Genomic DNA, 14,564 nt, shown 5'->3' with positions numbered 1-14,564 from the left:
AGCAGGAAGGTTTCCCCAAGCCTTGAAAGCTGGCAGAATTTTCATTCTTTCAGAATAAGCCATATGTTTTTTCCTTATAAGTGTTTAAAAAGACAGCATGGAAATCTGCACCAAGCAGAAAACTGAACTAGAAAAGGTAAAACAAATGGATATCATCTTAGTAACAGAAATTATGAGACATTGGCATGAGCCAATATAAAGATTAAGTATTTCTCAGGAGAAAGCCTCTGCTGAAAAATAAGGATGAAAATTTCTCAGCCATATAGAAATCAATTACAGGAAGAAGAGTGTGAATACTGGAGTAATTTTTTGTCTATCAGCCTCTAAAACATGCCATGTATAGCATAAAAGCTAAGGCATCAATTAGAGTGTATTGTTTTATAAGGATTAGGAGGTTATAACCAAATCAACTGATAACTTTTCATTATTTTGCAGCATTATGATTATACTGACAGAAAACTAAAATTATGAAAATATGAGAAAGCATCATTTGGCCAAGCAATTTTATATTAATGCAAAGCAATTTTATTTTGCAACACTGTAAGGTACAGTTCTTTCTGAAGAAAGCTGAGTCAGTCAACATCATGTCTGGTCTAAAGAAGCTAACGTGTGCAAATACCAGCATTAGTTTGCTTTAAAAAATGTAATGTATTTAAATTGATTTTTCTGAAACAGAGAAGAACTAACCTGGCAGTCCCCAGTTTATCTACAAAGTCTTAAGTATTCATCCTACACTGACAACTCCTTTATTTTCAGCTCTCACACAGAAGCCATTTCAAGCAAGCACACTAGTCACAGTTGTTTGTGTACGATGCCATAATATTATTACTAAACACAAATTAAGAAATGTAACTGATTGTCTTTACATTAGAAATATACTCTTATTGTACAAATAGGTATGAAAATAAATTATACTGTTCTGACATTCACAATACTTCTCATGACACCTACAACATGAAATGAAAGAATTGTAAAATAGACTGTGAATACTAAAATATACTCTACAAAAAAGCATTAGTACTCCTCTGCTGATGAAAAACGACTTCTTCCCTGAGCCATCTGACAACATTAACAAATACACTACACAGGCTATTTCATACTAAAGTCAAAACAGTACTGGGGAAATGTATCTGGTTGAACAGAAGTGTCAAGGCAGATTAATGTTAAGTGTTCCATACACAGCACAGTTGTTACATATTTGCAGTGATTTTAAATTGCCTACCTTTGCTCCCACATGACTTGGAAAGACAACACTTACCCTTGAAGAGTGATGTGCTCTTGGGAGCTTTCAGCCCAACTTCCACTCAGCATAGCAGCAAAGTAACTAGATCTGGCACATAAAATAGCCCTGGGAGAAAAAGTAAACATTATTCTACTAGATAAAAATATTTATTATGAGACTCTTTCGTAACATTGACTTAAATCTTTGCCCTTTATGCAGTAAGGTGTCATCTGTATACTGCATGCCTTTTTTCCCAGTATATCTGGATTTCCAAAATATGCTAAGAAAAAAAAATAAATCATGTTTTCTAAATTTCTTATTTAAAGCTTGTTTCTAGTAGACTGACATTTTCACAGAAAATTATTATCCCAAGCATTTTCCTTTTATATACTATAAAACTGCAAATTGATTTATTCTGCTTTATTTACCAAATAACAGTAAAAACCCCTCATTTATACAGCATCATTTTAGCCACATAATTATATCCTTAATCTATTATTTTTATACTACAAAATGTGTAATTATTAAAAGGAAATGAGAAGTAAAAAGCTTTTACTCAAAATTGGCTGGCCATCTACCAGCACATCTTAGAAGTTAAACAAATGTGACACTAACATGATACAACAATAGGATGTGTATTTCCAGCCCTGTTTGAGAAGAGCTGCTTTAGACTTATTACCCTTGAATATTTTAAAGGTGTATAAGGCCATAAAGGAGCTAATTTGATTTACTTCCATCAAAGACAATAAAGAAACCCCAGACCAGTAGTCTATGTAGCTGAGTATCTCAACCAGTATCAGTATTCAGTTACAATTTCAGCCTTCCAGATTTACACCAGCTATACTGTTAGGTTTCCTATATCTTATCTGGGCTATTGCAGCTGTAGATAATATTCTCATACATACAGTTTTTTCCTGATAGTAAGCTTATTATTATTTGTAGAATTACTGTATGTCATGTATTTATTTCTTATGGCATAAAACCCAGTTATATTAGGCATAAGAACCCTTTCTTTTGCATGTGTTTGTTTGCTCTTAAAATGATTCAGAGCACTCTCATTTTGTGTAGGAAGAAGAAGAAAGTTATTTATGGTCTCTTTTCTAGTTATTATATATTCTGGAATCTCTCTCCTCCTCCTTCAGAACTCTCAATACTTTAAATTAGGAACTCCTCACACATTGCTCCTGTGATTCATCTAGCAATAATAATAACGAAGCTCTTGCAGAATGTTTCTTATCTCAGTGAAATGTGTCCACGCATAAATGTCTATTACATCACACCTTTGAGCCTCTGAAGTTCCAAATACACACATGATCTCATTTTTTGTAAGATACAGTAACACCATATCATGGAGATATGAAGCACACTGTCTCCACTTTTGTCATCCTCTTCCAAATAAATTTTAGTAACGAACAGGGCTAGGCTGGAAGGTTCAAGGACTCATTTTAAATAAAATGGCTAAACATTCACTGTTAAAATTTTAACTTATAAAATACATGGAGATACCAAATAAATTTGGAGTGAATTTATCTGTGCTTTCACACTGTCATGGTTTGTGCCACAACTTTATTGCTGAACAAATTGACTTAACTGCTCTCAGAGCTCTGTAAGAATACAACACAGCACTTGGAAGTCATACCTTGGGAACTTTCTCAGAGCGCTGCTGCTCACACTGTAAGGTCTACTGGAAGTTCATAGGACTTAATGAGAAACTAAGGAGTAATGAGATAAGTGGGAGCTTAAACTGTCTCCTGTTTTAGAACTTAAAAAAAATTATCATACTGGTGCTTTCACCACAGTTATACCCCGAGTTAGATTTCCCTTACTCCTAATATTCACATGATGCAGTACCTCAAGCAAGCCTTGTGTCTATTTCAGAACATCCTTGTTTTCTGTGAATTACTGCCTTTTTTTTTTTTTTTTATGCTGTGTAGACTAGATACATTGCTCCAGGCACTAAGTGGCCTAAATTAAAGCAGTTCTACTCACAGAATCTTTTTGTTGACTTTCTTTTTGCATCAAGGCATTTGTTTCTCAAGTTATGAACCTAAGAGCATGTCTTCCTACAATATAGACTGTAAGAAAAAACTACATTCTGGAAATTTAGTATATATCCTAATTCTATTAATAAAAAAAAGTATCCTCACTACTATTTTGATCTATCTTCTGTAAAGATATTTGTAACATCAGTAATAAAACCCTCCACATTGGTTTTGTGTTGAGAAAATCCTAAAAATAGTGGAGGTTTTAATAATCTAACTTATAAGCTGAAAGGGAACAAAATACAAGCTGTCTAGTTTGCTATCTTAAGTGCAAACAGACTTATATCAAGGAGTACAAGGAGTGGTACTGACGCCTTGATTTACATTCCTAAGTATTCCTAAGTAAGCCAAAGTTCTTACATGGTCTTGGACTTTAGATCCAATAAAGACTGCTGACAATCTTTACATCTACATGACTGAAGTAATGAAAATAAAAACAGATTCTGTCTGCACAGATTCTGAAGAGCAGAAAAAAAATCATTACTACTAAAGAAATTTTCTACTTGTGTGGTAATTTTATTCAGCATTAATAGCTGAATAGTTTATTAATAGATTTTCCATTTTCTTCAGAGAGCACAGATTGTTTTTAAAAATTAGCAAAGACCTACACAGTATTTATACAAGAGTACATATTCATATACTGAGTTTATAGTGGCAATCTTACAAGTGCTAAAACTGCAATTTTTTTACAATAGTTGCCATTAAAAAGTAAGTAATTTTCAATAGTAGCAAAGCATGGCCACTTCTTACACAAGATCCAAAAACTTCAACTGTTCACTGCTACGTAACAGCACCAGCAATAATTTACTATAGATACACAATACCAGCAGCATTTTTTTACTAGAAGGATTTTAGTTGAAAAACACTACAGTAAATACTTATGTACCTGTGAGCTTGAAAATCTTTGCCTTCTATGCAAATACTAGTATCTGGACAACAGCACTTCTTGTAGAGCATCATTAAGTCTTCTCCTAACACAGATGCAGTTTCTAGTTTGGAATTACCTGCAGATGGGAGAAATGGCTGCTTTCACTTTCGATAGGGTAGAGTATTGACAGTACACAGACAACTGTAACATATTTGAGCAGAATCTGACATAAAAATTTTTAATACTGCATATTCAAGCTATATTTTCCTTGAAAGGTTTTATAGACCTTGTGTTTTGCTTCTCATTTTGACTTGAGATATTAGACATTTGAACAATGCTTAATGTTTGATAGCTACAGAAGTACTACAGATACTCTTTCTTACAATTATGTAGCCATTTCCTTTTTTATGCAGAGATCTGGTACCTGTGCACTAAAGACTCTGAAGAAGGGTCACATAGTGCTACAAGCTTCTGCCTGATCAGATTTGTTGCTTGGACCTATCTTATGGACACAGCTGTAGCAGCCAACACCTCTGGTGTAGATAATGTTACTTATTTCACTCACAGTGTAGTAGGGAAGATTCTGAAAGATTCCAAAATCCTCATAAAACAATAGAACTAGTGTAATTTGCTACAAAAGGAAAGGAATGGAGAGATCCTGCTCTGTGGAAATCCTACATGGTAAGGACTCAAATTTGCTGTGTTTCAGAGAAAAGACAGGACACAATGGTGATGAATATGCCAGATGCCTGGCAAATCCGGTCAGATTTATTGTTACACACTGGCCAGGAATCGCTCCTGCCAAACTTCTGTAACAATTCATTTTTTCAAAGCATGAGGGAATGAGGTAGACCATGGCAAAGAATATCCATGTAAGCTGTGTTATAAAAATAGCTTTAATCTTAATCTGCATTTTTCTGTAGGTGCCTTTGGATAATTTTTTTTTAAAAACACAAACAAAAAAATAAACAAAAGCATAATTGCAAACTCACCTGTATTGGCTTTGTTGCTTTCTGAATCAATGACTACTTCTGGAATTTCCTCTTCACCACAAGATGAGCAAGCAACATCTTTCTGCATTTGAGTAGTCTGATCAATAGGTTCTCTTTTGCCATCTCCAAGACAATTTACATTTCTTTGAGTGTTCTGAAGAGCAGCAGTGTTGTTTTCTTGTATTAATTTGGGTTCCAATACTTTTTTCATCATAGCCAGCTCCTCAGTTTCTTTAAGATTTTTATCAGACGAATAGACAAGCCTAGAAGATGACACTAAGTTTGCTTATGTAATGATTTAATCGATCAACCCAAATAAACAAAAATAGACTTTTTTTTTTGTCTAACTAAGTTAGTGACCAGAAAACAAAAGCTAGACTCTACAGTGCTTATTAATTAAAAAAACCCGTTATTTCTGGAAAACTTGTTTCTGCAATGCTTGAAAAAGCATAAACAAGCATTACATGTAAAAGGTAATGCCAAATTAAAAGGAGCAAAGTTTTATCTCTCTCACTTTGCTTTTTTAATTAAGGAAACTACTGTTCTTTATAGCTCTATAAATATCTCTAATGATGTACTGGCAAAAGCAGAAGTAAGCTGTATCAGTAATGACAGAGACTCATTTATACAGCTTAGCATGACCAAGGAAAGGCATTTGATTGTTCTTTAATATAATCAAATTTATATACCCCAAAATATAAACACCTTCTAACATCAAGGTTAGAAGTACAAAACCATAAGAATGGCTTTGCGGTATAAATGAAGAGTATTAGAGATATAAATTTTAATTTCAAAGGAAGTACTTGAAAGCATGAAACTTTACAGTTAAAATTACCATAAGAGCTTTCACTTTGCCCATATAGTAATTCCTGCTTTCCACTTTCCCATCTGTTTCACCAGCTTATTTCTGGCTCAGGATCTGGAAAGGCTAACACAGCCCTCAGTCTGTGACTGCAAAGATCTGGTATTTATAGAAAGATACTGCACTCCAGCAACTTAATGGAGCCTTGAAAAGTCAATGTGAACAGATAACATACTTTATCAGTGGTTTCATACCATATAGATGAAGTTAGCAGAATTTAACAGAAGGGCTACAGTTGCTTTGGATTTAGCAGACATATACTTAGAGATCCACATTTAGTCACTCATTCCATGGAAAAAAGGCTTTATTGTTAATACTGGGAACATACTAATTTGAGTATGCTATTTAACACTGTCCTCTAAAGGTGCAGAGAAGACATAAAGACAAATAATCTTCATAAGTCCTGTTTTTAAAAGACTGAATTAGGTAGAATTTTTTTTTATCTGTGTGATACAGTTTCTCACCAAGAAAATGACAAGAAACTATAATCTAGGGAATGGGAATTTTAGTATTTGATTAGATTTTGAAAGCAAGGGCCAGGAGGTGTGACATAAGTAATAGAATTTCACATTAAAAGAGCAAGATTGGTGGACCTTCTTTATATGGGTTTTTAATGTTGTTGTTCCTGGATGTGCTTTCAGAACTCCTAACCTGTGGACTTGGCCTGACAATCTGTTGCTTTTCATATTTACAGTACTTTCCAACCCTGCGTAACAATAGCATAAGGCGTGAGAAAAAGACAAGCAATAACTTACTGTATTATCATAGAATCATAGAATCATAGAATCTTAGGGGCTGGAAGGGACCTCGAGAGATCATCTAGTCCAACCCCCCTGCCAGAGCAGGGTCACCTAGAGTACATCACACAGGAACTCATCCAGGTGGGTTTTGAATGTCTCCAGTGAGGGAGACTCCACAACCTCCCTGGGCAGTCTGTTCCAGTGCTCTGTCACTCTCACAGTAAAAAATTTTTTTCAGATATTCACCTTGAACTTCCTATGCTCCAATTTACACCCATTACCCCTTGTCCTATCACTGGCCATCACCGAGAAAAGCCTAACTCCGTCCCCCTGACACTCACCCCTTACATATTTGTAAACATTGATGAGGTCACCCCTCAGTCTCCTTTTCTCCAAGCTAAAGAGACCCAGCTCCCTCAGCCTTTCCTCATCAGGGAGATGTTCCACTCCCTTAATCATCTTTGTAGCTCTGCGCTGGACTCTTTCAAGCAGTTCCCTGTCCTTCTTGAACTGAGGGGCCCAGAACTGGACACAATACTCCAGATGTGGCCTCACCAATGCAGAATAGAGGGGGAGGAGAACCTCTCTTGACCTACTAATCACACCCTTCCTAATGCACCCCAGGATGCCATTGGCCTTCTTGGCCACAAGGGCACATTGCTGGCTCATGGTCATCCTCCTGTCTACCAGGACCCCCAGGTCTCTTTCACCTACACTACTCTCCAGCAGTTCAGCCCCCAACCTGTACTGGGACATGGTGTTGTTCTTCCCCAAATGTAAAACTCTGCACTTCCCCTTGTTGAATTTCATCATGTTTCTCCCCGCCCAACTCTCCAACCTATCTAAGTCTCTCTGAATGGCAGCACAGCCTTCTGGTGTGTCAGCCACTCCTCCCAGCTTAGTGTCATCAGCAAACTTGCTGAGGGTACATTCTATACCCTCATCCAGGTCGTTGATGAAGATGTTGAACAACACCGGTCCCAGTACCGACCCCTGTGGGACTCCACTAGTCACACACCTCCAACCAGATTCTGCCCCATTGACTACAACTCTCTGACTCCTTCCTTTCAACCAGTTCCTAATCCACCTCACTTCCTGATCACCAAACCCATACCTGATCAACTTTTCTACAAGGATGCTGTGGGAGACGGTGTCAAATGCTTTACTGAAATCAAGATAAACCACATCTACCGCTCTACCATCATCTATCCACCTAGTAATTTCCTCATAGAAGGCTATGAGGTTAGTCAAACATGATTTACCCTTGATAAAACCATGTTGACTGCTCTTGATGACCCCCATGTCCTTGATGTGCCTGGAGATAGTCACAAGAACAAGTTGTTCCATCACCTTTCCAGGGATGGAGGTGAGGCTGACCGGTCTATAGTTACCCGGGTCCTCCTTCTTGCCCTTCTTGTAGACTGGAGTGACATTTGCTATCCTCCAGTCCTCAGGCACCTCACCTGTTGCCCATGACTTACTGAAGATGATGGAGAGTGGCCTAGCAATGACCTCCGCCAGCTCCCTCAGCACCCTTGGGTGCATTCCATCTGGACCCATTGATTTATGGATGTCCAGATTACTCAACTGATCCCTAACCCAATCCTCATCTACCATGTCAAACTCTTCCTCTATCTTGACTTCTTCTGGGGCTATATGAATCTGGGGCTCGTAGGTAGACCCTGCAGGAGTGAAGACAGAGGCAAAGAAGGCATTCAGGACCTCTGCCTTCTTTATATCCTCTGTCACCAGGGCTCCCACCTCATTCCTCAATGGGCCAATATTGCCTCTACTGGTAGTTTTGCTAGCTATGTATTTGAAAAAGCCCTTTCTATTATCCTTAACCTGACTTGCAAGGTTAAGTTCCAAGGAGGCCTTAGCTTTCCTAATTGCCTCCCTACATCCTCTGACAACAGTCCTATATTCCTCCCACGTGACCAGCCCCTCCTTCCATGATCTGTAGATTTTCCTTTTCCACTTAAGTATTACCAAGAACAGGACCACAGGTTGCTTGGTGGAGCAGGAAGACTTTGCTATTCTTAAAAAATTCAAGACAGTGACTTCCACACATTTTGCCCTCCACTTTGCTTCTCAGTACTTACATGTGTTTAACAGCTCTGTGGCTGTAGGACTCAAGAACAGAAGTTCAGAGTAGAAACCAAATTAACCTAGATGACAAAGCTCCACAGAAATTATCTGAACTTTTGTCTCCAAGTTGTTTCTGCACATTAGATCTTCCAAGCAATGTCACTTAAAGTCACATAACAATGTAACTGCTAGACATAATCTGATAATTCCCACTTCATCCCTACATCTTCATATGTACTCAAATACCACAATTACAGAAATAAACTGGTAGCATAAAAGTTAAAGACTGCAGGAAGATCCCTTTGTTGAAAGAAAAATGCCATTCATAACTTGTTAGGTTAAATTTCCATTGGAAGTTTATTCACCTTTCTGTTGCTGAGAAGCTATTGCATATTGAACAGGTAAAAATCAGTAGAAACTGGCTTTGAGGGAAAAAGAAAATGAGCAGCAACAGATAAACTGCTTTGCCATAAAGTATTTTGATATTCTTAGTTTCTGCCTGTAACTGAAAAACATATCCATTGGGAATCTGATAGACTAGGCAACAATCTCCTGGAAACCTCCAGGATATTGTCAGATAATCTACATAAGAAACCCAAGGAATGTAATTTCATTATCATTAGGGCTTAGGTCAATAAAAATGGCACCCTTACCACAAGGAGAAACTCTGTAAACAAAACAAGTGGCATGTTGCTAAACCAGACCTAAGCAAATGGTTTCTAAATCTGAGAAAGTTATTCTATTTGAATTGCTTCTGTGGTGGTTTGTTTTGTTGTTTTATTTTTCTTTGTTTTTTCTGTAGAAAAGTCAAGGAACCTTGATTGTTTCAGTTATTATTAAAAATCCAGCCAAAGCCCTGGATTTATTACTTCTAGAACCTGGGCAAAACATCTATATACCAGAGTCCTGCTTAATACAGACTGTATATTTACTACTTCAAAAGACGCATAGAGACATCCATTGCTCTGCTTCACAGAATCATGTTTTTAAGCACATTTTTCAGAAATTTTCCTTTATCTCAGTTAAATACCATTAGATATTCTTTCCAGAATGGAAGATTGTGCAGTTTTCCAAACCTGTTATAGAAAACCTTGCTTGGCAACACCCTTTATTCTATGGGATCATTTCTAAAGGCAGTGACATTTTCTAGACTGTTTTTTACAGTGTATTAAGTAGCACCTTCCTGCATAAATACAAGCTAAGGATTTCAGCAGAAGAATTTGGCACATAAGCAGTCATGGTCCAGTGAAAGGTTTCTACCCATTTCCCAGATAAATCAAATTCTTTTTTCTTGAGGCATAAATCCATGGCATTAAGATACTCTGTTTTCTAAAGCAAGATATTAGTATCATGCATGTACCAAATATACTGTGACAGTTTAGCTCCTCAGCTTCCTGTGATAAACTGGTACTACATATGCACACGTATATAAAAAAAAAATCCAGTAAGAAAAAAATAATTGTTTTTCTATAGGTGAAAAGGAGATAAGGTCACTATTGTTTGGCATGTGTTTAAAGCCTATTTTCATCAAAAGAAACAAGTTATTGTGATGAAGGCTTTCTTCGCCCAACAGGTTATAGCATAAAATCTAAACTACAAGCTTCATGTAATATCTTACCTATTTCTATCCCTCTCATCTTCCTTGCTTTATTATATATTTATATACTTAAATTTATAACCAGAAAAACTAACTTGGTGCTGTAGTAGCAAACTCAGACCAGAGAATACAGTTGTATGAAAAAAGCCATTAAGTTAGAACAGTTTAGCTACTCGGAGGAGCAAATGCCTTAATCACTTAACTTGAGGAAATAAGCACTTAGGTTCACAATAATTTGTTCTCAACTTTCTCAGTTTTTACTTTCACTGGAGATTAGCCTTTATAGAGCATTTTAACTTCCACAATTCAGAATTTATTGTTTCACAGGGTTTGAGGCAGTCACATAAAATTTCCCATGTTGCCCATATTTATAGGGCTGGGTTTGTTAATTCAATTTGTTTTGGGAGGGGCTATTTTTTCAGCTGTATTGCTGATTCCCTTATGTCAGAATGCAAGGTAAAAATAATTGTTGAGCCCTAAAATGTACCCTCAAGTGCCACAGAAAGCTCTTTTTGCATTAGCTCATTTTCATGTTACATCAGTCACTCCAAGATACTCCTTGCATGGCATGGGACACCAGATCAACAAGCAAAAGTGAGAAGAGGATAGAAGGGAAGGATCATATGAGAGTAAATTGTGTACTCCCAGAATTTCATGAGGCATGTTCTTCTTCTGAAACAGCATGGTCTGCAATCATAACCTACTAGAGGGTAATGCAGAAGCCTAGATATTAAGGGTAGGACTGCTGAGGCATAAGCTTAAAGGAATTCAGTGTACATGAGCAGAAGTCACTTTTGTTTCCTTCAAAATAGCCAGTAGGCAATGGGGACTATGGCAGTCTAGCAGTCAGTAACAATAATTTAATGCACAAGTTGTTTAAATTTTTTTTTCCCCCTTTTTTCAATACTTTGTAACCCATTGTTACAGCAGTGTAACTGGGAATTTTACTTAAAGAATAAATATTTGCCAGCAAGTTATCTTGTATTTGATACAACTGCTTTAGGAAAACCTCATATGCAAGAGCAGGTCAGGCTGAAAACAGAGCTAAGCCATCATCTGCAGTAGTGTTGGGAGGTGTCCCTGCCCATGCAGGGTGGTTGGAACTAATGATCTTTAACATTCCTTCCAACCCAAACCATTCTACCATGTCATGTAATTTTAAACAGGAAACCCTCCTTCTGGCTTTTTTTAATTGTCATCATGCTGTCTAGGAGTGTGCCTTCTTGTCTACACTTAAGCTAGATAGCATCCTTCTACTGCCTGATATAGAACTATACAAACGTAACACCGTTAAAGCCTTGGTTGGTCTACTCTGCATCAATTGCTGGTGCTGCAAATTAACCCCTGTTGCAGTGAATGTCACAGTGACAATTATATTCCTTTGTATTTGATCCGTATTTACTGCTTTTAACCAGATCTGACTGTCATCAGGTCCTTCTCTGTCTTTAAGGAAATTAGATCCCTTCAATAAAAATATCAGGACAATTTGAATAATAGCTAGGTTTTTATTTCTAAAGCTTTTTTTTTTTTTTTCCTGACTGAAAGGGTAAAAGCATTTTGCCTCTCAAAAGGCAAGATTATTAATAATCTAATGATCAGACTACTGTCCTTCAGGGATGCTAAGTGGCTCACTTCTTGAGGCAGACTGCAGAAGCCTGCTTGAGCAGTCATCTGCCATTGACATACTTGATATTGTTGACCCTTTCCTAGTTGTGTTAGGAAGAGTGACAGAAGGCTATTGGAGGGCAGAGTCAAAATTACATTAGTTTCACTCCACAAAAACAGAAGATGAATAGTGTCTACAATATGGACAGCAGACAGACACACTGTCTGCTGACCAGCAGTTTCTTGCTAGTGTCCTCAGACACTGCAAGTATAGGGAGGGAAACAAAGTAGTGCTCATTCACACCGAGGCTATGCAGAAAGATCAGCATGAAGTTCACCATGTCCTCCATCCTGGTCAAAAATGCTCAGCAGTTTGGCAAGGGGAGCTGCACAGCCTTCAGCACACAAGTGACACATAGCCTACATCTCTTGTGATTAAAAGAGAGGCCCAAAGGAAGTACATGTCACTGAAATGCATGCCAGATGTAGCTTGTGAGAAAAAGCATTCCTTCAATCCCCAAGGAAAGATAGTTTTCACTTGCGAAGCTAAAATAAAAGCTGAACACAAATAGGAAAGAATGAAATTTTAAGAGCTCTGATCAGCTCTTCAAGACTATACTACTATTCCACTTCTGCTCTACAGAGATGCTGTACTTACCAGCAGAAACCTTCAGACTTCTGTGGAAGGCTGCAACTTTCTTTGAAGAGCTCAAATGAAGCTACGGGTCTTTCTTACAAGTCAGGGCTATTCACGTGCTCCAAGACCTAGGCTAGCTTTCAGGCAGCCTCAAGCTGTAATTCAAGGCACTATTTTGGATTTGCAAAGATCTAATTCATTTGCATCTTAACAGTAAGAAAGCACCGAGATTCAACAGCCACTGACAGCAGAAGTCATCAGTGCAATTAGGTTTTTTCAAAGCTGGTTCCTTTCCATGGTACGAACTAGTTCACTCTGGTCAAACTCCCATTCACTCTGTGACACATTTTTACAAAATGTGTTAGCTTAGAGGACTCAAAGGCTGACTTACCAAAAAGCACTAAAGACTAAGTTAAGAAAAAAACAACTGTCTTGCAAAATGCACTTCATACATAACTTAGAATATATGGGGAGGCTCACTTGAAGAATCTAAACTCACACTGAAAAGATAAAAGGTTTATAATTAGATGAGCTGTTTCAAGTTTAAAGGTGTTTTTCAATACCATGCTTTTTGGAGAACATGCAGGATCATTACATGCCTTCCAGCAAACACAGACAAAGTTGAAATAAAGTATCAATGAACTGTAGGCATATTAAGTGGAAAACAAAGACATAATAAATAGTTAAAATAACTATTACCAATAGTGATCTTTAGTTTCCAAATTAATTTGGAATTTTTGAAATTTGCATTATGATGCTCCTGCATTAGTGAATGTGAAGCAAATTAATGAAATCAAACTAACAATGGAGGCAAAAAGTGACAAAAAAAATACTGTTTTGTTTCTCTACTGCTTGTTTTGCTAATGCTTCTACCAGACTTCCACAACAACCTAGCAGCCAGTTCATCAGCCTGTCCCACTACAATGATTCTGCATTTTGGGCATTACTTTCAGTTCAAGAAGTTTTCATTCATACTTCTTAAAACTTTAGTACCCTGAACACATATTTCCAGCCATTTGCTGCCTTAATTTACAGATTTGAGGAGAGATTGGGTCAAACCAGGAGGGAGGGGCCAGCCAAGGTTATACTTCAGGCACTAAACTTTAAAACTGCAAACCTTCCCCTTCTTCTCGCCAACACTCTCAAGACCTTGCAAGCACATACATTTCCTTGGCACACACCGCTCAGTTCTTTGAAAGAAGCATTAGAGCCACCGGCAGGCAAGGAGGATGGCAGGGTTCTGGTGGCAGCATCAGCCAACACCCAGGATGCACTCATGGAAGGCAAGATGTCAGATGCAGGTTAAGAGCTGGCAGTGGGAAGGCAGGCTGGCCCTTTACTGGTCTCTGGGGAGCAGCCCCCCCACACGCTGCACCCACCGGGAGCCCTGTTAGGTGGGAAAGCTGCTGGATTTGGCCTCACCCATGGATCACTAGGACTTCAGCAATGACCACACAGTTTCTAACTTGATGCATCCTCTTAATGCATCGTCATTTAACTTTATGAAGTCCACCTAGATTTCCAAATCCAGAAGTTGTGTTTGTTTTATTCTTTTATCAGAAGAGTGATTTTTCTTTGTTGTTTTTCCTTAACTAATCTTAATGACAAGGTCATTAGTAGGCACAGGCAACATTAAAGGATACATTCGGGATTTCTGCTGCTTTTTCACTTGTTCTATTACAAAACCTTCACGTACCACACAAAACCACGCTTCAGTGGAGAGCACGCCCGTGCGCTGTCAGCAGCGGGATGAAGTCAGAGGGAAAGAAAGTTACAGAGGAGTTCTCTGCAAAGGATGCAGGAAGGCTGTGAAGACGCTGCCTCGAATGGGAAAGCTTTCAAACAGGTGTTAACACAGGAAAACAGAGGAAGGCCACAGAGAGCCAGTGCAGCCGACAGCCCCCCCGGCCC

The 14,564-nt window shown here is 37.9% G+C and overlaps 1 protein-coding gene across 1 annotated transcript in view; it reads right to left on the bottom strand.

Annotated features, from left to right (window-relative positions):
* Window positions 1–12,366, bottom strand: part of LOC104396854 (uncharacterized protein KIAA1107-like) — a 31,871-nt gene extending 19,505 nt beyond the window's left edge. The window contains exons 1-4 of the mRNA XM_010006753.1: window positions 12,239–12,366; window positions 5,125–5,387; window positions 4,151–4,268; window positions 1,259–1,348 (exon numbers count right to left, since the gene is read on the bottom strand). Coding sequence (XP_010005055.1) covers window positions 1,259–1,348; window positions 4,151–4,268; window positions 5,125–5,387; window positions 12,239–12,366 — 599 coding nt within the window. The remainder of the gene's footprint in view (window positions 1–1,258; window positions 1,349–4,150; window positions 4,269–5,124; window positions 5,388–12,238) is intronic.
* Between the last annotated feature and the right edge of the window lie 2,198 nt (window positions 12,367–14,564).

Source organism: Chaetura pelagica, unplaced genomic scaffold (genome assembly GCF_000747805.2).
Source record: "Chaetura pelagica isolate M959 unplaced genomic scaffold, ChaPel_1.0 scaffold69, whole genome shotgun sequence".
NCBI lineage: Eukaryota > Metazoa > Chordata > Aves > Apodiformes > Apodidae > Chaetura > Chaetura pelagica.
Note: the sequence above shows the minus strand (reverse complement) of the source record. Positions and strands in the feature narration are given on the sequence as shown.